At 35.9% G+C, this 27,186-nt stretch overlaps 1 protein-coding gene across 1 annotated transcript; it reads right to left on the bottom strand.

Annotated features, from left to right (window-relative positions):
• Positions 1–26,750, bottom strand: LOC121418233 (CAAX prenyl protease 2-like). Its single transcript, XM_041611981.1, has 9 exons — positions 26,574–26,750; positions 18,594–18,699; positions 16,453–16,533; positions 14,119–14,185; positions 12,591–12,658; positions 11,464–11,572; positions 7,763–7,834; positions 4,236–4,298; positions 1–3,082 (listed from the first exon to the last, which is right to left on the bottom strand). Exons 1-9 carry the CDS (start codon positions 26,699–26,701, stop codon positions 2,850–2,852), a joined length of 927 nt encoding a protein of 308 aa, XP_041467915.1. The 5' UTR covers positions 26,702–26,750; the 3' UTR covers positions 1–2,849.
• Between the last annotated feature and the right edge of the window lie 436 nt (positions 26,751–27,186).

The raw sequence follows: 27,186 nt of genomic DNA, 5'->3' as shown, positions 1-27,186 counted from the left end.
TATATTTAAAATATTATGAGGAGGAAAGCTTTTTCCTGAAAAAAAGTTTAATGACTGAGATTAATGATGATACTGGTGGTGGTAGACCTGATTTGTTTTTAACATGGTAAATCTTGGCACACATAAATACACTTCAGATTTTCCTGATCAGTCAATGAAAAATGTGAAGAAAAAAAATCCCTCAATAACTACCCCCCCCCCCCCCGGTGTCTTCCCTGACATTTTGGAAATTAAGGTGATAGCAATGGGACGTTCTCATAATATTATTGCCCTAATTCCTACAATCTTGCAAGTTTCTGATACATTTTCTCTGGCTTGTGTGGCTTGCACCACATGTATACATATGCTTGGTGGCCGGTGATGATGTTTTGGCTTGAACATGCAAATGGGTTTGTTAACACCCATAAACCATCAGCATTTGTAATCTGTATTCATATTCAGATCTGGGAGTTGTTGGTCATTGAGAGTGGATGCAGAGTGCAACTTTTTTTGTCCTATTAATTCTTGCATGGTTGTTGGGCTGTGGGCTGAAAATGTTTTAATTCATGAATTGTGTCATTTTTTTAATGCTGTTGTAATTAACTATCAGATCTACCGGTAACTTCTATCAACATAGTTTTGACCTGCTCATACCAATAGGCAACGTAGCTCACACACAGTAAATCACTTCAGTGTAAAGAGGGAATGTCTGTATATCAGTTTATAAGGTGGTGATGGCGATTGCTAAGAAAGCATGGATGCTTTGTAAGGAAGAAACCAGAGGACAGAAGGTTGAAGGTCTTCTCTGAGGGACATGGTATATGCCTCATATCATCTGACCTTTTGACTCCTAGATGACCTTTGACCCCATCATTATTACAGGGTCACATGTGGTACTAGCTAAGAATCATGGTACCAAATGTGAACATAGTTGATGCAGGATCGTATATCCTACATGTCTACATAGGTGATGCAGAAATAAAGAAATTAGAGCAAATTGAACAAAAATGTTAACATTTTTGTAACAGACTGACAGACTACCGGTAACGGGAAAAGTGATGACTGGGTCTCGGCCGAACTTTGTTCTGGCGAGACGAAAATGATTTTCCCTTAACTAGAGAGCACGTTGTGGAATACAAAAGCTAAGAAATCTTAATTACATCAAATATCATAAGATGAAGTTGTTCCTAATCAATGACTGACTGCGTTTGCACATGGCCATGCATTTATTTTGCCTCAACACAATGTGACTACTTGTGATCAGTGACCACGGATCATTAGTGGAGTCTACATAATTCAATCAGCCATAAGTCAAAGCATTATTTAAGACCAGAATATCTGCAATTTTCACCTTAAATCAAACAAATTTTGTAGTCCCAAGCTATTCAACATATACAGATTCTACAGTATCATGACTGGCCATAGTTCTACAGTATCATGACTGGCCATAGTTCTACAGTATCATGATTGGCCATAGTTCTACAGTATCATGACTGGCCATAGTTCTACAGTATCATGACTGGCCATAGTTCTACAGTATCATGACTGGCCATAGTTCTACAGTATCATGACTGGCCATAGTTCTACAGTATCATGACTGGCCGTAGTTCTACATTATCATGACTGGCCATAGTTCTACAGTATCATGACTGGCCATAGTTCTACAGTATCATGACTGGCCATAGTTCTACAGTATCATGACTGGCCATAGTTCTACAGTATCATGACTGGCCATAGTTCTACAGTATCATGACTGGCCATAGTTCTGCAGTATCAGTATTATTATTAGATTATCATTATGATGGATATTATCCAAAATACATTCACTGACCACATTGGAATGTTACAGAAAAATTGAAATTAAAATGATATTATACAACCACAATGCTTTTTAGAACAGAAAATATATAAACAGTTTGTTGCAGTATGAAAAGAATAGAACAAATTGCAAATAAAATAACATTCAAATTAATCTAGGTACGATTGAGTTGTCATTGATGGCAACTCACTGCACAAGTTGCCCCACGCTAATGAGTTTGTGTGTTTATACTACATGAAATAAGAATTACAATACAATTTTACCTAGTACATATAATCTCTGGTAATCCCTCACGATCAATGCTATATCACATCCTCAATGCCAGCTACACAAGCTAGGTACCAGACTGAATAATCTTGGATTTATACCACATTTTTCTGGTAATGTGAATGGTATACTTTATGAAACTATCCTAGCCAATATGGTGGTGTTTGATTCTGCTGTTTGTGATAGTATGCATGACTTAAAAAAAACAGCTGGGATATTAATACAAATAAATTGAGTTTCTGTATCAATGCAATAGCACATTCTGTATCATTGCAATAGCTTGAACATGCATCATTAATATTGATGCTATTAACACACGTAGTCAGTGCAAAATACATGATTTGCCACTAATTAATGAGATACACCAACAATACTTTGGTAAAATTTTTTAACCCCCCCCTCTTAAACTTCATTTTTGGCACTCCAGTATTGACATTTGATATTCTAGTTGTCAGTAAAGTCATGAATTCATAGCTTACAAAAAAACACACACACACATCTGTAATGATTCAATTCTTGTCAAAATTCATACATGAATGTACACATAGTTGGTGTTTGTGAGTGTCCTTATCAAAACACCTCAAGAATGTCAAGTCTTTGACTGGAGGAAAGAACATGATTGACCCCTCTCTATTGTCCTTACATGGCCTATCATAACATCCACATACCTTCTTCAAGTAAACTTTCCAATTAAAAAAAAGGGGTGAGCGAAAAAGTAATGTGTAAATTCACGACCACAATCTGCTTGTGGACGGTGAGCACTGATTTACCAGGACGGACGGCATCAAAGATCTACGTTGTGATGATGGTCTTCAGTGTGGCTATCACACATGGTATTCATATACAATGACGGCGTGGTTAAGGGGTATAGAAGGAGGAGGAATGTTAGGAGTCCAACGATGAAGGTAACTGTGATTATTGCACGGTGTCTAGGACTATGTTGAAAAACCTGTCCTATCTCTGGAAAACCCATGTAGTTGCAGAAGGAATGACATATGAATGGCCCAGCCAGGTGACCTATGGCAAAACAAAAACATAAGAGATAATCAATTTTATTTTTAATAATACAAAATATACAAACAAAAGTGAAATTAGAAATCATATAACTAAACCCCCCCCCAAAAAAAAAAAATCTTTTATTCACTGGCCCTAAACTGTGGAGTTCCTTACCAAAAGAAATAAAAAACTCAGTATCACTCCATTCCTTTAAACATAATTTCAAAAAGTAACTGATTGATACAAATTTAACAAATAACAGTAGAGCTTAAAATCAAACTTATCTTTTCTCTTTTTTTGTATTGTTTATGTCATTACTCAAGTTATCATTCTAAATTCTTTTCCCATACATAACGCTACTTAATCTTTTTATGATTGCGTTGATTTTCTTAACTATTATTTTGAAAGTTATGAATGAGAGCCATATTCACATGCTATATATTGCTAAGAAATGTCTATTTTGATAGCAGTTATCTGTTTATATTATGTTGGGTGCCTGATTTTAAGACTTATTTTGTCTTATTTGGCTCCCCACAGTAATGTACATTTCTTTGTATTACTTTTGATCAACTCGGTTACCTTTCCTTTTTCAATTATGTTTGTTTCCTATTTTGTACATATTTGTAATGTTTTTACATTGTGGAAATAAATGATTTGAAGGACACTGTAAATGAGGCTATGTTGAATATGTTTTCTTCATAGGGGAACGTCTTTGAATTAGATTGAAATGAAGTGATATTTGGGATACAACAAAGGGAAGCTGGAAGAGTGTTCCAAAGACATGGGGCAAGGCTTGAAAAGGACCTATCACCAAAAAGTTTAGTTTTTGCTTTTTGACTGTTAAAATTTTTTCAATTCATTTATTTGACATCCTTTAAAAACATACAAACACATATTCGCGATTCCACACTAGAACTTCAAAAAAATCATAAATTTCAACAGCTTTCATAGCTTTTTTATTTTACATCCAATTTTGATGAAATTTTCAGTGTTGCACTTGATTTTTCTCTTTTTATTCAAATCAATATTTTGTTGGGGTGGACTTGTCCTTTAAATAAGCGGATAAATATTAAATTAATGGCAAGTTACAATAGCTGCAACTCTTCATAGAATGGCCCCCAGACTCGACATAACACTATCTGTAAAGACCCAAACAGACATACACTTTACTCACCAGTTCTTACAAATAGGAATGCTGAGTAGGCACCAAATACAGTTGTATAACACGACTGGAAAACTAAACAAGAGAAAAGAAAGGCAAAAAATTAAATAAATCTCAATACAGACATAAGAAGACAAATCAGATATCATACAACAAAAGCTTTAAGAGCATTGATTGAGTCTACATACAAGTATATGACGTAGAAGTCCTAGTTCTACATATCATAATGTAGGATGGTTTATGTATCTCATTTTCCTGCATGTGATATCTACCGGTCTCGTTAGTTTTCTAGAACTGATTTTTACACCTGAAATAAATACATGAGGGGATATTGGTCATGTAATGCACTGACTCTTATTCAAGAGTTGTCATTTTATATTCTTAGATCTTTTTAGAACCACAGGACAGCAAGCTAAGGCAGTTGAAATGGAGACTTGAAAAAATTACATTGTACTTTCACTGCTTAACCCTAAATGGCACGATCGGAGGCCGAGATCTCGGGGGGGGGGGGGGCGATTCTGCCCCCCCCTTCTCGGCTGTGAGATGGGTCCATATAACCCGGCTCTTTTTAGGTTTAGGGTTAATGCAAAAGCACGCTTTTCAAGGCCCTTTTGCGAATTTTTCAGCTTTACCCTACTTTGAACCATCCATATAGAGTAGAAATGTAGTAGATATAACCAGACACCTCATTTTAATACCAAAGGGCCAAGCTGAAGATTTCTCGAGAGGAAAATTCATTAACCCATTGGATGACCATAACTTCTTTAGAGAACAATGTTCCCTTCCCTCTGTAGATCTTTATAACATAAATAAGGGATTAAAGTTGCCAAAGGCTATTAAAGCCCTGACCCTCCACTGATCTGCAGATTTGTTTGGCCCTCGTACTATTGTGCAGAGGTGAAACTCAATAAAAACAATTGAATTTAAATAAATTCAAAGGAGTCATCAAATAATTCCCAACTTTGGATCCTAATTAAGCGCACATCCTGTTCAGAACTTATCCAATTTGAATTTATGGGTGATCAAATAAAGAACTACTTGAAATTACAACACCCCCTTCAAAAAAAAAAGAATAGAATCTCTATAATAAAATAAAAAATGGTTACAATCCAATAAAAAAAAGTATATTCTTGCTAAAAACTGACCACAAAAAAGAGAAGAAATTTGATAATTCTAACCAAAACACAATTGATAAGCAGGAACTAAAAATTACAAAATCCAATTTATTTGTTACATTGTGGTGCAGTCTCACAAATGCCAAATTTAGAAGAGGGAAGTTCACCCTAATAATACATTGATTTTGATTAAAGCAGAAAACTTGGAGAAAAATATTATTGAAGTTGAATGATAAAGGCTAGCTGGGGAGGTTTGATACACACATTTCTGGCTTGCACTTGGTAAATAAGATTGAATATTCGATCTGAAAGATAGTCGGAAAAAAATCTTTGAACCAGCAGGACATGAAACTCTCATCTTCTGATTGCCAGTCAGTGAGACTCTACCACCAGGGGGCCGGTAACACAAAGCATAATGATTGATCGTACGCTTGATTTTTATGATTGATTGTACATTGTGGTCAATGCAATCAATTGTAAAAATTTGTACAATGATCATTGCTAAGCTTTGTGTTACCGGCTCTATGCCATCATTTGAAATATGACTTTAGCAGGATATTCAGGGTTAAACTCAGAATGGCGGGAAGGCAACCCAAAATGCGGGATAGCTAGGAGGTCTGATCATACTGTGGTGGTTTGCACCGTAGCTACATGCAGGGTTAAAGGTCAAATCCACCCCAGGAAAATGTTGATTTTAATAAATAGAAAAAAATCAAACTAGCATTGTGCTGAAAATTTCATCAAAATTGGATGTAAAATAAGAAAATTATGGCATTTTAAAGTTTTGCTTATTTTTCACAAAACAGTATTATGCACAACTCAGTGACAAGCAAATGAGTCAGTTGATGGTGTCCATCACTCACTATTTCCTTTTATTGTTTGAATTATACAATATTCTAATTTTCACAGATTTGACATTAAGGACCAACTTTACTGAACCATATAGCATTAAACAATGCTACATGTAAATCCACATGTTCAGGGAGGAATTAATTGTTGTTTCACTTGACAATGAGAAGAATATTAGAATATTTCATACAACAAAATACAAAAGCAATAGTGAGTGGATGACGTCATTAGTCTCCTCATTTGCATACCAGCCAGAGTGTGCATGTTTTGTGAAATTAAGCGAAACTTAAAAACTTTCTCATTTTACATATGATTTTGATGAAATTTCAGTATTATTTTTGTTGTATTTTTCTCTTTTTATTCAAATCAACTTTTTGTTGGGATGGACTCACCCTTTAATAATTTTCACTATCAGATGTCTTCAACTGACTTTGCTGACTGAAATCGACCACAACCTGAAACTCTTGATAATCAGATGACGGCCATTATTATTAGTGTTTTTAACATCCAGAATCAGACAAGCAAGATGTCAAGTTTGAAAATTTAGATATTGGGAAGTCTATGACTCAGTTCGTATTGTGTTTTATTGCGCTAATGACTACCCACCAGTCATTAAAAGCGCTGCGATCAGCTGCTCATCAGCAAAAATAGTTCTGTGTCTGCATCATCGCATAACAAGACTAGCCAGACAGAGACAACCCTCTATTCGATGTGACCAATTGGTTGCTTTGTTTGGGGAATGAGGGCAATGGGATGCAAAAAAAAAAAAAACTCTTTTGCCCTTTTTACACAGGATTTTCTTAACCCCGGACTATCGCTAACCCCGTACTATCCTTAACCCCGTACTATTTTTTTTTCCTTTTCACACACGAAACTCGCTAACCCCGGACTAGTGGTTTTTGTAGATCATTCGTAGTACAAGTACTTCACTTGTACACTTTTTACACACGCTACAATTTCCTTAACCCCGTACTATAGGTGGGGCCAAATAGTACGGGGTTAAGCTTAGCCCACTTTCGTTTTACACATGCGATCTTAACCCCGTACTATTGCTCTTAGCACCGCAATTGGTGGGATAACCCTGCTTTTTTGCAGGGCCAAATAATCCCGTACTATAGGTGGGGTTAGCCCACTTTGCAAAAACGCTGTGTAAAACGAAAGTGGGCTAAGCTTAACCCCGTACTATAGGTGGGGCTAAATTACCATTTAGCCCCACCAATAGTACGGGGTTAAGGAAATTTTAGCCTGTCTAAAAAGGGTATTAGACACCATGACCTAAAATCTGATCAATATCATTCTCCTGTGTCCTGTAACGCAAAGATTAGCGATTAAACGCTAAATAAAATGGCCTATCAAGATCATCGTTGCATGCGCATTTTGTTCAGTAGACTGACTAGGGACCAATCAGAATGGCCCTTTAAAAATTAGCGATTAATCGCTAACCTATGTAATCCTGGTAATATTATAATAACTCACATAAAGGCTCTCAAACAATTAAAGAGCACCAAATTTGCAGTGAGGGATATAACATGCCACATGTACATGACCATTTTACTATATAACACTTCTACTTACAAGCTGTAAAAATGATTGCTGATAAAGGCTCTGATCCAAATCTTAATCTTTCAATGATGTGATGTATATGAGCTGTAGGATGACAAAAGTTGCAAAATGAACAAAATCTGGAAATCACTGATTTTAGGGTCTCACTTGAAAGTCAAATCCACCTCAAAATCAAAATGATGTATATCATGAAATTTCATCTCAAAGTTAGATGTAAAATAAAGATATCTGGCATTTGTAAGTTCTTATTAAAAAAAACAAAACATACAAACCAACAACAACAGTGACATGATCAATCGTGGTGTACAGATGATCATGCATTGACTATTTACATTTTTTAAACATTATTTTTGCTGATCTAGTACAAACGATTCGAATCATCAAAGGACAACTCATTTCAATTAAACACTTCTTAATTACTAAATCTACAAAAACAAAACTGAATACATGAAATCTTGAACTATAATCTAAAATACATAATGAATGGTCTTTGACATTGTTGACTGTCTCTCATGTGAGTACCAATTATGACAATGATTTGGTAAAATTGATCTTTGTATGTAAGAGCACTTGCTTTGGGATATCATTTTTTGTCACATTGCCTCACACTGCCTTACCATGTTTTTTTTTACTTGAAGAAATGAACAACATACTATTATTTAACAAACAAGATAATGTCAAGCAAAGCCTCATTCCTTTTCTAGACTCCAGTTTATTTCAAACCCTGGGCATAGACTGGGCTGCATTATTGAGAAACATAAATACCATAGTCTCAGACTGGGCTGAAATTAAGGAGAGCTGGGAGTGTCAACAATTCCTTTAAATCAAACCAAGGTCTAAATCCAGGCTACATTGTGGCGAGCCAAAGATTGTAAGAAAAAAAAAGGTTTAATTCAAGCCATCGTCTAACACTGGGCTAAAATTATGGGATCTAAGAATGTTTTAAATAAGCTTATTGCGCTTACTGAGCTGGTTTTCCCAGATTTTACTGGTGAAGAAAACTATATTTATAATTTCTAGACAGCTTGATAATGGTTTGAGTGATAAAGGTGAGGATAATACTTATGTATGTTAAGGGAGAAGTCCACCCCAACAAAAACTTGATTTGAATAAAAAGAGAAAAATTCAACAAGCATAACACTGAAAATTTCATCAAAATCGGATGTAAAATAAGAAAGTTATGACATTTTAAAGTTTTGCTTCCTTTCACAAAACAGCTATATGCACATCTCGGTTGGTATGCAAATGAGGAAACTGATGACATCACTCACTATCTCTTTTGTATTTTATTATTTGAAATATTATGATTTTCTCGTCATTGTCATGTGAAATGAAGTTTCATTCCTCCCTGAACACGTGGAATTCCATTATTTTAACATTTTGTGCTTCAAGCAAGGAGGTCCTAATCATCAAATTCGTAAAAATTGAAATATTGTATAATTCAAACAATAAAAACAAAAGAAATAGTGAGCAAGTGATGTCATTGACTCTCTCATTTGGATGTAGCTGGCTCGTTCATATAAATATTTTGTTGAAAATAAGCGAAACTTTGAAATGTCATTACATTCTTAACAGTCAAAAATTTAATCATCTACTGGAATTTGTTGAAAATTGAAAGTATTAACTTACAATTCTCTGTCGTCGCGACGTTTCACCAACCGCTGTTGGCTTCATCAGGCGAATGAACGCCAATCACGTCTTTCCAAGTGACTCCGCGCCAGAGTCAGCCGACCGTAGCGTCACTTGGTTCCCCAGGGGCGGAAGTTAATCCCGTGAGAGACGGCTTTGAACTTCCCGTAGGATTCGGTCCCAGGCGTGTGACAGCTGGAACTGCAAACCACCTCTCCGATTCAATGTTGGCTTTTCCACTCTTTCCCAAATAGCTTCTTTTACTCCTCTCTCGAACCACCTGCTTTCTTTGTCCAGGATCACCACGTCCTTGTTGTTGAAAGTGTGTCCCGTCGCGTTCAAGTGGGTGAAAACCGCCGATTCAGGAATGGCTGCGAGACCAGTAGATTTACGGTGTTGGTACATCCGTGCTCTCAGTGATTGTTGAGTTTCACCGATGTAGGAATCCTGACATTCCCTTTGTTCACATCTAATACCATACACCACGTTTCGCTTCTTATCCTTGACCGGTTGGTATTTCACGTGCACAAGCAATTGTCTTAGTGTTCTATGCGGCTTATGTGAGGTGGAGATTCCGAACCTACCAAAGGTGCGACTGATCCTTTCTGATAGACCCGCAACGTAGGGAATAGTAACAAGGGTCCTATTCCGGCGAGGTTGGGCTGTCGCAGCTTCAGACTGGTTATCCGGAGTATTCGACTGTTCTTCCGAAGGTCTTACAGGTCGAGGTTGCTTCGGACGTGTGGCTTTCTGGAACACCCAGCTGGGATATCCGCACTTTCCAAGAGAGTTCGTAATGATTTTCTTTTCAGCCGAGTTGTCCTCCGGTTTACTCACAACACTGTCCGCTCGATGGAACAGCGTCCTTATCACCGAGAGTTTATGCACCAGGGGGTGGTGAGAGTTGAAGTGTAAGTACTGGTTGGTATGAGTCGGTTTCCTATATACTCGGAAATCCAAACTGCCTCCTTCCACTATTTGTACTTCGCAGTTCGCAGTACGCAGTACTTCGGAATTCAACAAATTCCAGTAGATGATTCAATTTTTGACTGTTATTTCAAGATTACTGGATAAATCATAATATTCATAGATTCATTACATTCTTATTTCACTGTCAATTTTGATGAAATTTTCAGCATTGTGCTTGTCTGATTTTTCTCTATTGATTCAAATCAACATTTTTCTGAAGTGGACTTGACCTTTAATAATCTAGGGACCTGTATCACATTTGGCTATACATATCACAACTTTTAGTTCCGGAGTCCAAAATATAGTCCCCTGAATTTGAGTTAACCTATTGCCTCCTGGATCTGGCTGGTTCCTGTACAACGTCAATGGAATTATAGGATTTATCAAGTCAATGGCCTGTATTCTGATAGCAGGTTTAACTTAAACTCAGGTTTAAAGTTGTAGTTTAAGTATGGATAGCCAATTGTTACATAAATCACTAACAGTAGAGATATCATACTTCAGCTCATTTGACTCTCAAATCATTCATAATTGTCTAGGAAGTATAGATAAATGATTGTCTTCACCATCAATGAATCAGGAAAGAGCACAGTAAACATAAAAAACACACAACTTCATAAAAATTTTGATACTTTTGGCTTCCCATACTTAAAGATAAATTCCAGTTTTGGTAACGATCTCAAAATGACTTTTTACAGAATCTAATATAATGACCACAAGTGTCTGTTTGTATGAATAAAAAATATGTGCCAAAGGATTCTGGAAGAAATTGTGTAATTGCTGAGAAATAAGCAAAATAAGCGCGGATTCGGTCACTTCCGTCGGGTCTTTATTCCAGCAATAATAATACACTGTCCCACGTGTGCCTATCTGTGTTGTTGATCTTCAGTGTGAACATTTTTCAGCGCAGATTTCAAGATTTCACAAAGTTCAGTTTATGTAACTGTACCAGATCTAGATCCTCGATGATATACTGACAATTAAGCCTGGTTTTACAGACTGTCTCATGAAATCGGTGTTTACTGCAACTACTGGCATTTTTCTTTAAACCACAACTTTAAACCGAGTTTAAGTGAAACCCGCTATCAGAATACGGGCCAATATGTTAAACATACCTACTCCAAAGAAGAGTGGGCACACAATGACAGCTGTTGGACAGCCAAAACAAGGCACAAGTAGAGGCAGCATACATGCTCGAAAAACAAACTCTTCTGTGAATGGAGCCTAAAAATGAGATTGAAATTGAAAGGTTTAGTCAGTAAGTAGTGGCCTGTACGTACTACCAAAGTGCAAGTTTTGTAAAAAATTTCAAGTCATTTGATTTTAAACACTCAGATAATTAGTGTGCATGATCTCATACAATTCTGTTTACTCTTGTAGTGAAGAAAAGTTGCTGGCAAGTACACTTATCTATTTGGCTCTACTCCTCATGTTTATTCTAAATAATACATGATAATAGGCATTTATATAGTGCCATCTTTCTAGAAATATTCTATTCCGAGGCGTGTTGTTATTATCGTTATTACCCCGGCTTTAGCTCGAGCTGCCTTTCACCGCTCATGCATTCAAGGAATTAATCCTGCCGGGTACCCATTCACTTCACCTGGGTCGAGTGCATTACAAAGTGGATGAATTTCTTGCTGAAGGAAATTACGCCATGTCTGGGATTCGAACCCACCACCCTCTGTTTCAAAGTCAGAAGACTTATCCATCGGGCCAAAACGTTCCATACTTCAGATAAAGAGCTTAAAACTGGAAAGCATTTCTAAATAGATCATTAAATATTGTTGGTTAAAACCTAGTCCGCAAGTTAGTAGAAGGGACAAGAAACTTGCATGGGGTCTAATGATGAATTTGTGTCTGACATGCCCCCAAAGGCCATGGAAAACTACTGTTTTGTACTAGTAAAACTATTGGTTTTCTCCTCATGTACACTCTCAGGGTAAGATCTTAAACAAGGGATATCAGTGTGTTGGCTCAGTTGGTAGAGCGTCCATCTTACAACCAGGAGGTCGGGGGTTCAAACCCGGCCGTCAGACCAAAAGACGTTAGAAGATGGAAGTTGCTGCTACCCTGATTGGCGTTCAATAATTAAAGGGATAGAGCCTCAACGATCTGGCGCTGCACAGCGACTGCCGGGCCCACGATCAATTGGGCAAACTTTTGGAGTATTTCATTTCTGGGGTCTATTTCAAACAATAAAATATGGATCTTAAGATTTTTTGAAATATTTAATACTTACTATCAAATAATTTCTAAGCCACACCATCTGCACTGTGTATGTGCTCCCAAGAACACCCCTTTCAACTACTACATATAGAAATAAAATAGAAAAGAGATTGACAAATAATTAGACACCATCAAGGTATCTAGAAAACATGAACCATCAATTACATAGAACAGAATTTCTTCAAAAGAATGAAGACAGTTGACCTGTCAAAAAGTGTTTTCAATTTTGATATTATGCAATGAATGATGGCTGAGAAATCCATTTGGTTTGAAATTTAATCAACAAATCAATCAACCTTTGTAGTAGTAAAAAATAATTAGCTAAAAGCATGATTTCTACTTCTATTTCTACCTAAATCCTCTTTTAATATCGAAGCACTCTTATCTTCATGGGCTTCAAAAGATTTTTTTTTTATTGAAGACAATGTTTAATATTATTCTGCTGATCTAAGTACCCTGACTTACAACAATCAATCATGTTTAATACAGACTTCATGGTCCAAATTCACAAAGGTGGTTTTGAAAACCCACGGTCGAGTCCATGGTTTATGCAGATTTCTTTATAAATTACGCTTGTTTACTGCGTACGTGTATATAAAAAAATGTCCAATGCTGATGCGCGCTTTTGTTACCTTGCGCCAAATTGATGCCTGTTTCAGTGGTTATCCACCCTATTGTATTCATGAGTCCACTGTTTTTATTCAAGAGTCCACTCTTCAAAAAGTGGACTTATAAATAAAATAGCGTATCTAACCATGGTAAAAGGTGTCATTGTGGCACACTGTGACAAATGCGCGCATTAATATTGGACATATTTTATACAAGCGCCCGATACGCGCTAAATTAAGCGTAATTTATACAGGAAATCTGCATAAACCAGTGAATTTGGGCCCATTTATCATAATTTTTGGTCAATTGGACCAAAACTGTTTGTCACTCTACCAAGTCATCAGATTATTCATATGAATGTGTAAACCCTAAAACAATTATAATATAGGGGTATGAAATAAAAGTGTATTTTGTTTGATAACTTTTACATTTTATCAAGCGGAACCTTAACCTTGGTAAAGATTTCAATGTTGAAACGTCAGCCATAGTCAAAGTTCAATTGCCCCTTTATGACCTTTGAACTTGTTTATGTGAACTGTAACCTGTAATACATGTAAGTGATACATGATTTAATGTAATAGGTCCATATAAATTCAAAGTTATCATGACATTCCAAAAACTGAACCTTGGTTAACATTAAAAGGTTGAAGTTTCAATAGTTGCAAACAGCTGCAATAGGAAAAGTGGTATCTAGTCTCACTCTGCTATGAAGGTGAGACAATAAAAATTATCAAAATGTTAACAAGGAGTCATTGGATGAAAAAGATTCTACAGCAACTACATTTTTGCAGAAAAGGAATGCTAGATCATACTTTGTCACTCTACTAGAGATTTGGAAGGGCTTTAAATTTATTACCAATATTATCAAACAAAGCAATTGATCAAAATGAAATACATTTACATACATACAGAATTCTTTTATTTTTCCTTACCTATTGGTACATCATGAGAATGAGATCCATCCAAATAAAGCATATACAATGGTCCTAGAAACAGAACCTAAGGAGACAAAAAAGGCAGATATTATTGAAAATTCTTAATTATATTCTTCCACCATATATATATATTCAGGAAATCTTCTCAGAAAAAGGTAGATGACTAATGAAAATTTGGAAAGTGAATAAAAGAACTTGTTGGCATTGCAAAATTGCATTACACGTGAATTTGTTTCGCATTTCTGTCTGATTATTGCTGATACATGGAAAACCAAGATGCTTATATATATATTTATCATAGAAACAAACTTTTATATAAAATCAGTCAGCTGTCAAAAAGTTAGAACCTGATTTTGTCCCCCTGAAGAATGGGGGGGGGTGCAAAATTCAACTTGCTTACAATTGCAATCACCCCTACCCCCTTTGCATGAATCAGAACATCTCCCATCCTCAACTAAACCCTCCTACGCTCCACTCACCTTGAATATTCAGGAAATAAGTATATCATAGCAAAATGAAATAATGGACACAATGTGATACTGAAGAGATATGTCAATAATTTCCCATTTGTCAAGTTCACTTTTAGTTCCAGTCTCGGTCTTTAGATATCCATTCACATGTAACTACTAAAAAAAGACAGGGTTATGGTGGCAGGTTCATTTTTTTCTTAAATCATGAATTTGCAATTGAGAAGGACTACCGTTCTGAACAGGAAAGTTGCATTCAGTGCTTGTGAAATTGACCAATAGTCAAAACAAGTGGAATGCCTCTGGCAGTCTCGCCTGCATTACGCGATTCGATACATCAGCAGTGCTGACTTTGAAAACAACTATTGAATTAAAAAAAAATTTCATATGATAAAATACTATGTTCATTGACCCAAAATGACCTTTGACCATGATCTTGTGATCTAAGATGTGTGCAAAAAAATCATTTACTAATACCTTGGTCAGTTTTAATTCACACCATCTATTATGTATAGTTGGTACAAATATGTTAAAACGGCTGTTTTCGACTCGCCGTACGGCCGCCGTAGAGCAAATGTGACCAAGGTATTAATTACCCTATGTCTATGCTTCATGAACTAGGTCCATATACTTCCTAAGTTATGATGACATCTCAAAAACTTAGTCTTAGGTTATTAAGATTTCGATATTGATTCCCCCAACATGGTCTAAGTTAATTCACCTTGGTCATGTGACCTGAAACCAACAAAGGATATTCAGTTAATCCTTGATTACCCTCAGGTCCAAGTTTCATGAAGTAGGTCCATATACTTTCTAAGTTGTCATTTCAAATACTTAACCTTAGTTTAAGATTTGATGTTGACGCCGCCGCCGCCGTCGGAAAAGCAACGTCTAAAGCCTCACTCTGCTGTGCAAGCGAGACAAAACATGCATCCCTTGTGCCTACTCTACTCCCATTAACCCTAAAAGAGCCCGGTTATTTGGACCCCTCTCACAGCCTTGGGGGAGGGCAGATCCCCCCCCCCCCCCCGAGATCTCGGCCTTCGATCGCACGAGTGCTGCGAAAATTTGCAAAATGGTAATGTGCAATAAAATCTACAAGGCTGTATGGTTAGTTTTTTTGAAATAAGATATTTTATTTAATGAATTAGTTATGCTAATATATACATGAAATAAAACATTTGCTCTAATCAACTATCACACAGCCCCAAAACTGCTATTCTTTTATTCACAGACTCTTTGTAGGATCCTGATCAAATGTACTTTTTTTTAATTTGGTATCGCAATTTTTTCTAATGTATTCTATTGTTTTTTTAAATTTCTTATGTATTTCTGTTTTTGACTTTTTGTTTATTATTTATTGTCTTTTTGATGGAAATCGTTGCAGATTTAATTCTGATGATAAACAAGACAAACTTAATTAAAAGTTTAATCAGCAAATGTAGAAATGATACGCTTATGAATTTTGGCTAAATCCACACTTTGCATTGGATTTGTACATGATTTCAGGTTTTTGAGCAGCTTTGGGTCTGACATGCACTTACATAATGTTGCGCAATTTCGTCACTGCGTACCTTGGCATCGCAAATTTGGTCTCAAAAGTTGTGCGAGATATTGAAATTAAAACGTCAGCAAGCGGCGCAGTTTTTAAATTTCGTGCGGCGGACTTAGCTTGAAAAAAAAAAAGAAGGGGGGTTGGATTCTGCCCCTGACAATTTAGGGTTAATAGCCAAATTCATTAATATTCCAGAGTGATAATAATCTTATTCTTCCTAATATTTCATAGCTCATGAACTGTGAGAAGAACATAGTTCATGTCTTTCTCTCAATTCATTCCTCCATTTAAAATATACTATTATCTCACCATAGTTAAGACTAATGGCACAGTGATGGCAGCTAGAAGACCTTGACTTCGTATACCCAAATGCTCGCATAGTGACAATCCCTAAAAAACAAAAAAGAGATTAAAGTGATTGGTTAACATTGGTTCGACTTTTAAAAAATCTGAGCTAGAAGGTCACACTTGTCACCTGTGTCTGTGATATGTTACAAAAATGAAGCCCAGCAAAAAAATTGCATATGAAAATAATTATTTAGTGCTTCAAAAATTGAAATATAAAGTGACAGGAAACACCATCTTAACTTCATCCCATACACTTATGTGTACTAAATTTATTATTTACAAAATTGGGGTTAGCCTTGTATTTTTAGCTTTTCTTTCTCAATAATGGTTGTTTTCAGGGTTTATTAGTTCTTATACATGCACTTGTAAACATGTTTCATCTTGGTTTGAAATTTTTTTAAATTGGCTGATAACAAAGTTAAACAATACCTTTAAGAATAATAATGAACAAATGATAATATTAGTTTTATGGGCTTCTTCCATGTTGCTAGCTACTTAAACATAAATAGTAACAAAATAATCACAGATTCTATATGCAATTTTTATGGCAATGACCACCTGAAACACAAAGATACACTAAAAAGAAAAAACAATTATTTCTAGATTGTGCGAAAACTGGGTTGTCTGTACAATGTTATATTTTTAAACAATATAATATATCAGTAAATGCAGACATTGTTATATTCTTACCAGATTGTAAATGCCTGGTTAAGTTTCTTACCTGAATGTAAATGTCTAGTTATATTTCTTTACCGAATGTAAATGTCTAATTAAGTTTCTTTACCTGATTTCAAATGTCTAATTACGTTTCTTACCTGAATGTAAATGTCTAGTTATGTTTCTTACCTGATTTCAAATGTTAAGTTATGTTTCTTACCTGATTTCAAATGTTTAGTTACGTTTCTTACCTGACTGTAAATGTTTTTCAAATGTTTTATAGTTATGTTTCTTACCTGATTTCAAATGTTTAGTTACGTGTTTTACCTGATTTCAAATGATTAGTTATGTTTCTTACCTGATTTTATAGTTATGTTTCTTACCTGATTTTAAATGTTTTATAGTTATGTTTCTTACCTGATTTCAAATGTCTAGTTATGTTTTTACCTGATTTTAAATATCTAGTTATGTTTCTTACCTGATTTCAAATGTTTTATAGTTATGTTTCTTACCTGATTTTAAATGTTTTATAGTTATGTTTCTTACCTGATTTCAAATGTCTAGTTATGTTTTTACCTGATTTCAAATGTTTTATAGTTATGTTTCTTACCTGATTTTAAATGTTTTATAGTTATGTTTCTTACCTGATTTCAAATGTCTAGTTATGTTTTTACCTGATTTTAAATATCTAGTTATGTTTCTTACCTGATTTCAAATGTTTTATAGTTATGTTTCTTACCTGATTTCAAATGTTTTATAGTTATGTTTCTTACCTGATTTCAAATGTTTAGTTACATTTCTTACCTGATTTCAAATGTTTAGTTACATTTCTTACCTGATTTCAAATGTTTAGTTATGTTTCTTACCTTATTTCATATATCTAGTTATGTTTCTTACCTTATTTCAAATATCTAGTTATGTTTCTTACCTGACTTTATATGTCTAGTCATGTTTTTTTTTACCTGATTTCAAATGTTTAGTATGTTTCTTGTCTGATTTCAAATCTTTCTCACCTGGTTTTAAATGTTTAGTTACGTTTCTACCTGATTTCAAATGTTTAGTTATGTTTCTTACCTGATTTCAAATGTTTAGTTACATTTCTTACCTGATTTTATATGTCTAGTTATGTTTTTTACTTGATTTCAAATGTTTAGTTACGTTTCTTACCTGATTTCAAATGTTTAGTTACGTTTCTTACCTGATTTCACATGTTTAGTTACATTTCTTACCTTATTTCAAATGTCTAGTTATGTTTTTACCCAATTTTAAATATCTAGTTATGTTTCTTACCTGATATCTAATGTCCCTTTATGTTTTTTACTTGATTTCAAATGTTTAGTTATGTTTCTTACCTGATTTCAAATGTTTAGTTACGTTTCTTACCTGATTGTAAATGTTTAGTTAGGTTTCTTACCTGACTGTAAATGTTTAGTTATGTTTCTTACCTGATTGTATGGTACTTCACTGCTGATTAGAAGGAGAAACACTGGGGCAGCTAAACATATTACAAACACACTAAGTGTCCTCTGTTTGATTGTCTTCGGATGGTCTCTGAAATAAACCAAAAAAAAGGTAAGGGATTAAGCAGCTTGCAATATTAACTCATTATCTCTGCTCATTTTAATTTCTTTTAATTGCCACTACCATTTCCACTTTAAGGCATGGTCACACCGCCCGAGCGTTGTTGGAGCGGTCGTGGAGCGGTAGGGAAAGAGGGCCGAATTTCGCTCACAAAATTGAGGAAAAAATCGAAAGCAAAAAAACAAAACAATCGAAATCGAAAATGGAGAACGGAAGCGAGCGGTGATGATTTCTTTCTCTCCACTCCACGACCGCTCCAACAACGCTCAGACGGTGTGACCATGCCTTTAAATACATTCAATTTATACAGTGCCTTTTGTTAAATCATGCTATCATGCAATGCTATATCCTCGTTATAATTTAAATCAGTCAAATGTTTGTGTTGGTCACTGCTTGTAGTACATAGGTTTGATGTCCATTCCCTTTGTTCGTACAGAATCTAGTGAATATCTTAGAATGTAATCTACTACAATTACAAATAGATGTGTTGCCAAAGTGTCATCCCGAAGAATTCCAGAAGACTAGACTAGCAGAGCCGCAACTACATGTACAGACAGCTATAGACTATTTTCATCTCTCTATTTTCATTTTTTGTTGTAATTTAACAGTTCGTGTAATTCTATTTTGGGGTTTTATCCTTTTTTTCTTGTCATGTGAAAGTGGGAGTGTTTGAGATGATATACTATTGTACACTGCAGACTAAGGCCGTGTTTATGCTTCCACTTTTCAGGCCAGAATCAGCATTTCCAAATGTAATTAGTCCAAAACACGGTTGCGTCCATGCTTACTTTCATTTAAACGCCGATCGTAAACTGACAAAAAGGTGCGCTTGTAAACGTCGTTTGACCAGAATCAGGGTTTCTGGGGAAGTATGAACAGAACCACGATCGTAAACGTGTTTAAATGACGTCATTTGGTACATGCTTCCGGTGAGATGAAAATCCGCGGGCAAACGCAGTCGTATTACTCCATGTTATCTCCACGTAATAACAACAATCGGAAAAAAAACTTTCGAAAAAAGGCGCGCCCAATTTGACCTCACTTTACGATGCGAAGCCAGCTGGAGATCATGATTTGCTCTGAAAAGTTAAGCATAAACAGCACTCCCAGAACCATGTTTACAATCAGCGTTTTGAATCGTTTGAAATCGCTGATTCTGTCCTCGCAATGGACGCATAAAAACACCCTAAGAATAAAACAAGGCAACTAATGTATGCATACATATAGGTAGGACAATAGAAATTGGAGGTTACTTCCTGGTTTGACATGAGTCTTCTTGAGATGCCTCGAGGTCGACACTAAAATGGACTTGCCTTGCCTAGTTGCCTAGAATGACTTTTATTCATTTCCTCATTGTAATCATACCACCCAAAGTCTTGGGCAAATGGGCAATTAACCGGCAATACACATTGGATAAGATCTATCACAAAATATGGGGGCCTAGATATTTTTCTCATTGTAGTATAAACCTATTATATTGTGGGTTTGATTTTAAAACAAAAGTATATATCAGTTAAAGTTCTGATTGAATGTGATAAAATAAAAGGTAGAAGAAACCAATCCAATAATATGAAACCAATCCAATAATATGACACTAATAATGCTAAGCTTCATGAACTGAACACAACGTATTTGAATGAACATGTAGAAGAATGAAAAAAAAATCTAAATCAGATATTATGCAATGCTGATGCCCGTAGGTTGGAAATCCTCATTAGCCACAACCAGAGGGGAATTCTGCAAAAATATCAATCTCCTTTAGTTTGCTCTTTGATCAGAGCTGTGAGAGTCAGTGTCAGTGAGGGGTAACATCCCAAGCCTACTGATGAAGCCCTACACTTTACCTTGGCTTATTACTCTCACGCAGACAATGCCAAGAGAATGAAATAAATGTAATCTTCTATATGTACTGTACATCTCACAGACTGATTATTACTGACTGAATAATGGACAGTTTGTCACTTTTTCAACAAGATTATTTATACCGGTATGTGCACTGAAAAAAGGTGTTCTAAAAATAAGTAATGTTATCATGTCTGAAACAATTCAGAAGAGCAATTTTTTTGAGGTGAGATAGGAAATACATGTTTTTGTATATGTACATGTAGCATCATGAGATTTACAATGTAGGCTCAGAATTTTTTAATTGCATGTATCCAATATTGACAAATTTGCTCCATGTACATGTACAATGTACATGTATTGAGGTGAACATTTGGAATTGTTTTCAATATTTGATATCAATTCATCTCAAACCAAATATCCATAGGCTCATTGAAGTTACCCTGAAACTCAGAACCAATAAATGAAAAAATATGGCTGCATTTGAACAGAAAATAGGACAACTCTAACATAGTTCAAGGGTATTAAAGTTTAACCCTTTAATTTATAAAAAAAATATTGTTGGATTTTTTTCAAGGCGGTTTTAATTTTATACAAATAAAGTGCATGTACTTCTATGCATAATTGAACAAAGGGCAGGGGTATCAGATACATGTAGATATTCCAACATTGAATGCCACTGTCATGTACATTCACTCTACATCACTCTCAATACTGCTCATGGCATACCGCATATCTATTATACATGTAAATAGCACAATTCACTGTAAACGCTTTGCCTCGGCAACTGTTGCTATGCATACCATCCACATTCTCTAACACACCTTGATGACCTCAGCGAGCTGATAACCACACTTCTGAGAGGTTTAATGAAACCACTGATGAGCATCACCAGGGAGAAAACAATCATTATGCTCTACTAGGCTTAGTGGCGTGTTTATGCTTCCAATTTTCAGGCCAGAATCAGCGTGTTCCTACGTGATTAGTCCAAAAATACAGTTGCGTCCATGCTTACTTGCATTTAAACAACGTTTCAGAACACATATTGTAAACTTAAAAAAAGGTGCGTTAACGTCGTTTGACCAGACTCAGGGTTTCTGGAAAGTATAAATGGAACCATGATCGTACATGTTTAAAAATAGACGTTCGATAAATGCTTATGATGAGATGAAAATACGTCAGCAAAATACAGTCGCATACTTGGAATTGGACACCATTCTCACTACCTTCCTAAAACTAGTTTAGTGGAAACTAGTTGAACGTGTACTCAGAATGGTTGAAACAATCTCCTGAACCAGTTCATAAAACCACCTCGTGATGTAGTTTTCAAGATCGCTTGCCGTGTTGAACTGGTTTAAGCCTAGCGTGAGGACAGAACTGTTCTTCGGGAAGCAATTTTCGCACATTTTGGGCGCGCTACTACACACACTGCGTGTAGAATGCCTACGCTGCAATTTCAAATCTCGCGCGAAACATGTCATCCCACTGTGAGTGTTCCCATAGCAACGACAACGAGACTGCTTTGTGTGAAGTGATTTTCAAAACCACTTTCGGGTGATCATATGGGAACACTAGCAAAGCGTTCTTCCAAACTGGTTTCCTGAACCGGTTTCCACTAAACTAGTTTTAGATAGTGTAATGAGAATGGGGTCTTACATACCTCCATGGGATCAACTCTCATCTCCCTGGTTCTAATAATGACAAATGTACATTTGCGTACTAGTACCATCACTAAGACCCCTGTTACATCTGCTAATTGGTTGCCCAGGGCCGGCCAGAGTAGTCCAGTTGCAACCTAAGCTATGCGAACAGACCTAGCCCATATATGTGCCTGTTTACAGCATTTTTCTTCCCCTCTGACGGATGAGTCAAGCTACAGAAATGAAAGAGTTCTTGTTTTATAACATGTTTTTATCAGTCTCTAAAATCAAATACAAATGATATACCCGTTTAGATCTGCCAAAAATCTGGAATGCCTACAGAGGTTACCCCAGGTCATTCGAAGAGTCGTTTGATCGAAAGAGTTTTGGCACAAAGCACGCATCTGTGGTAAACGTGAAGGAAAATACACACTAGGCAGCCTAGCACAATTGCAAGATTACACGGCATGATCCACTTTTGGACTTTAGATCTAAATGGTCGTGGCATGAACCCAGCATAGAAAACTGAAGTCCTTTATCTGAGTGCATGACCTCGATCGTTGTGCAGCTCGCGCTTTTTCCATTGACTGACATTGACAAAAGAAAAAAAAAGAATAGAAGAAAAAACGAAAGTGATTCAAGACATAATTACAAATTTCCTTCGGCAAGAAATTCATCCACTGTGTGTTGGACTCGACCCTGGTGATGTACATGTAAATGGGTACCGGCAGGAAATAATTCCTCAATAAGCTACCCGGTATGTGTGGCTGAATCAGTTACCTAGCTTAGCCAGGGTAATAGCAGTGCCTTTTTAAAACGCCATGAGCAAACGAAAGGTGGATCTGTGCACTTTAAAAGTAGCCACCATTATAAATACCGGTATTATAAAAGAAGAGTTTATACATAAAAGTACACAGAACTGACAGAAGAAAAAAGGATAAAACAAAGAAATACATCTATAGATAAGATTTCAAAGAAAAGAGATTAAAAAGAATTTAAACACAAAAAATAAAAAGAAAATGGAGAGAACAAAATATGATACAAGAGAATTGATAGATGATGAAATAATTAAAACAAGAAAATACATAATAATTTAATAATTGATAGAATAGATGAAAGAAGAGTTAAACATAGTAAAATCTAAGAATTGATAGAAAAAGATGCAAGAAAATTAAAGCAAGAAAATACATAAGAATTGATAGAAGAAAATATGATGAAAGAAAAATGAAACAAAGAAATACAAAATAGATAGATGAATGAAAATTTAAAACAAAGAAATACATAATTGATAGAATAGATGAAAGAAGAGTTAAACATAGTAAAATCTAAGAATTGATAGAAAAAGATGCAAGAAAATTAAAACAAAGAAATACAAAAGAATTGATAGAAGGAAATATGCTAGAAAACACAAAACAATGAAATAGGCCGACATGATTGATTGAAAAAGGGAGAAGTGAAGAATTGAAAAATAGATATTTATAAGATTTGATAGAAAAGAGAGTGAAAGAAGAATTAAAACATGCTATAGAAATACATAAGAAATCATAAAGAAGAAAACGGCAGGAATGAACAAAATTTACATAAGAATCAATAGAAGATGAAAATATTAAAACAAGGAGATCTATACATAAATATTCATAGAAAAAAGAAAATAAAACTAGAACCAGTAAAATACATAGGAGTTGTTGGAAAAGATAACGAAAAAATAGAAATAAAAATGTTTCAGCATTGATTGAGCGTGCATTTTCCACTAACTGGAACATTGCATCTCGCGATTACCGCAGACGTTTGTTCTAATCTAATACCCTTTTCATAAACCTATCCTCCAATTAGCCGCCTAAGAGTGATGCGGACAATTCAATAAAAATTGCGTTCATAAACTCCGAAAATAAGCCGCATTATTTTTACGAGCGCCCGTCCTGAAAAGGCGGATAATCGCCATGACAACTGGACATGCCCCCTCCGATGCAGTTGTGTTGGAAAAGGGTGACCTTGTGACCGCACCATGGCAATTATCCGCATTATTTGGAAATGCGTTCATAAACTCAAAATCTTATCCCAATGCCGCTATTATGCGGATAATAGCAGCATCAGAGTAATGCGGATAACTCTTGTCCTCCTCCAATTTTACAACCAAATTATGCTGCTATTAGCCGCCTAATTCATAGTAATTGGGTTTATGAAAGGGGTAATCTAAATGGCCCTTGCCTGTTATGATAAGGAATTTCGTGCAATGCTCGTTCCAGACGATTGTCTAGTGTGACACCAGAGAGAGACAGATATAAACGGGGCATAAGTCGCCTTTAAAGGTCAAGTCCACTTCAGAAAAATGTTGATTTGAATCAATAGAGAAAAATCAGACAAGCACAATGCTGAAAATTTCATCAAAATCGGATGTGAATTAAAATCAATTAAGAAAGTTATGACATTTCAAAGTTTCGCTTATTTTTAACAAAATATTTCTATGAATGAGCCAGTTACATCCAAATGAGAGAGTCGATGATGTCACTCACACACTTTTTCTTTTGTTTTTTATTGTTTGAATTACACAATATTTCAATTTTTATGAATTTGATGATTAGGACCTTCTTGCCTGAAGCACAAAATGTTAAAATAATGGAATTCCACGTGTTCAGGGAGGAATGAAACTTCATTTCACATGACAATGAGAAAATAAAAATATTTCATATAATAAAATACAAAAGAAATAGTGAGTGAGTGATGTCATCAGTTCCCTCCTTTGCATACCGACCGAGATGTGCATATAACTGTTTTGTGAAATGAAGCGAAACTTTAAAATGTCATAACTTTCTTATTTTACATCCGTTTTTGATGAAATTTTCAGTGTTATGCTTGTTGAATTTTTCTCTTTGATTCAAATCAATTTTTTGTTGGGGTGGACTTCTCCTTTAAATCATTATACAATCATCTAGCTTCTTGGAAGTACAAGCAGGTTGGTGATTCTTGTACAGAAATAAGTAAATTTTATGCCTATACATGTAGATGCAATATTGTCTTCTTCACAAAACTTTGTAGTCCTTCCCTTTCTTCTTTTTCATCTCTTTCCTCCTCCTACTACTACTTATTCTTCCTGCTCTCCTCCTCCTCTTTCTGCTTCCTCTTCTCCTCCTTCTTCCTCTCCCTCCTTCTTTCCCTTATTCTTTTATCATCTTATTTTTTTCTTCTTCTCTTTCTTCTTCCTCCTCAGCTCCTCCTCCTCTTCTTCTCCTTCTCTTCTTATAGAACTTCTTCTTCTATTCTTCTTCCTCCATCTTCTCCTTTTTCTTCTCCTTTTTCCTCTCCTCTTGCTTCTTCGTCTTCTCCTTCCTCTCCATCCTCGTCTTCCTTTCCTCTTCTTCTACTCTTTATCCTCTTTCTCCTCCTCCACCACCGCCTGAGGTAACACTAACAGGTCCCCAAATTACATTGGTTGAAAATTACGGACAGTGATTTTCCGCGAAAGGAAAACAGTCGGAATTCATGGAAATGGCCTTTTGAAACGGAAAGTGGCATTTCAACAAAAATCACAGAAAACATATTTTTCCTCAAAATACACATATTCCAGCCAACAGAAATTACTCTAAAATCTCAACAAAATATAAATATTAAATGGCCACAAAACCCCAGAAAACAGGATCTCACTTCGCTAAACTCAAGACAATTCACACATCGTGACTGCACTCGACTTGACTAGATCGTACCCCTCGCCCGTACCTGACCTCAAAATGCAGCGTTTGTCATCAAAATCCCCGAATCGTGTGCAAAGTGAATGAGTGCGCAGACATGGGGTACCATTTTTTTTCAATCTGAAAATGAATGCCCGAGGTTTTTTCCAAGAAAATCATATACTTCTTTCAAATTTTTGTGAGATATTTGGCACACTAACTCATTATGATGTAAGGAACATAATCAAGTGAAAGATTTTTTGAATTAAGAAGAAATTCATGTTAAATCTTAACTCAAATTGTTAGGTGTGCAGACTGTCTTGGGGCCCACCAGGCATCATAGATACAATCCAATGTCATAATCGATTATGAGAGCATGGATACTAACTGTGGTGTTAGAATGAGGCATCACAAACATGACACATATCACATGGCATATGATTGGATTCTAATCTAGTAGTCCCCTGTGTGGTTGTGCCTTGGCTTTGGAACACACGCTGGCACGTAAACATGATCCCGTCCATTCACTTGCGTACACAAAATATCGCACATACCGTACGGTACCGGTACCGCCGAGGTATCGAAGTCTGTGGCGCTGGCAGTCACAACAATCATGTATCAACTCTCATGTAATAACACTCAGTCTCAGCTCAGCAACATAACATCATCAAGTATTGTTACATTCATTTCAACATACCTCGGTAATTCTCTCTTCCACACATAAAGACTTCCCACATAAGCAACAGCCAACAAAAGACAGCTTAGAACAGCTTTTACTTGAGTTAGACAGGGAAAGCCGATCAGCATGCTCCGATGAGGAGCCATGATTCCAAACGATAATAATCGGCTAGTCAATTCCAACTTACGGCCGGCCGGCGAGTCTGCTTCCACCGGAATTACTCTGAAAGTTCCTAGAATACTACAAAATATCCTGGAATTTTCCGAATGTTCTCCAGTCTTTCATAAGTTATAATTATCTTATACACACACACACACCCATCCTCACACACAGTGGCGTAGCTATGAGGGGGGGGCTGAGGAATATGCACCACCCCGGCACCACCCCCCACCCCCCCCCCCCCCCCCCGAAAAGAAACGGCGGAGCAAAACAAAAGGAGAAACAAGGAAAGAAAAAGACGGAGTAACAAATAAATAAAAAAGAAGACGAAATAAGAGGAGAAATTAGACGAGTAAATAAGACTTGCAAAAAACCCCCAAACTTTCGCTCGCGCTTCGCGCCCGAATCGTCTGTTCGATTAAATTCATATCTTGCTCAATAGGCTGTTATGGAGCTAAAAATATCCGAAGTT

The sequence above is a fragment of the Lytechinus variegatus genome, chromosome 7, assembly GCF_018143015.1.
Source record: "Lytechinus variegatus isolate NC3 chromosome 7, Lvar_3.0, whole genome shotgun sequence".
In the NCBI taxonomy this organism is placed as follows: Eukaryota; Metazoa; Echinodermata; class Echinoidea; order Temnopleuroida; family Toxopneustidae; genus Lytechinus; species Lytechinus variegatus.
Note: the sequence above shows the minus strand (reverse complement) of the source record. Positions and strands in the feature narration are given on the sequence as shown.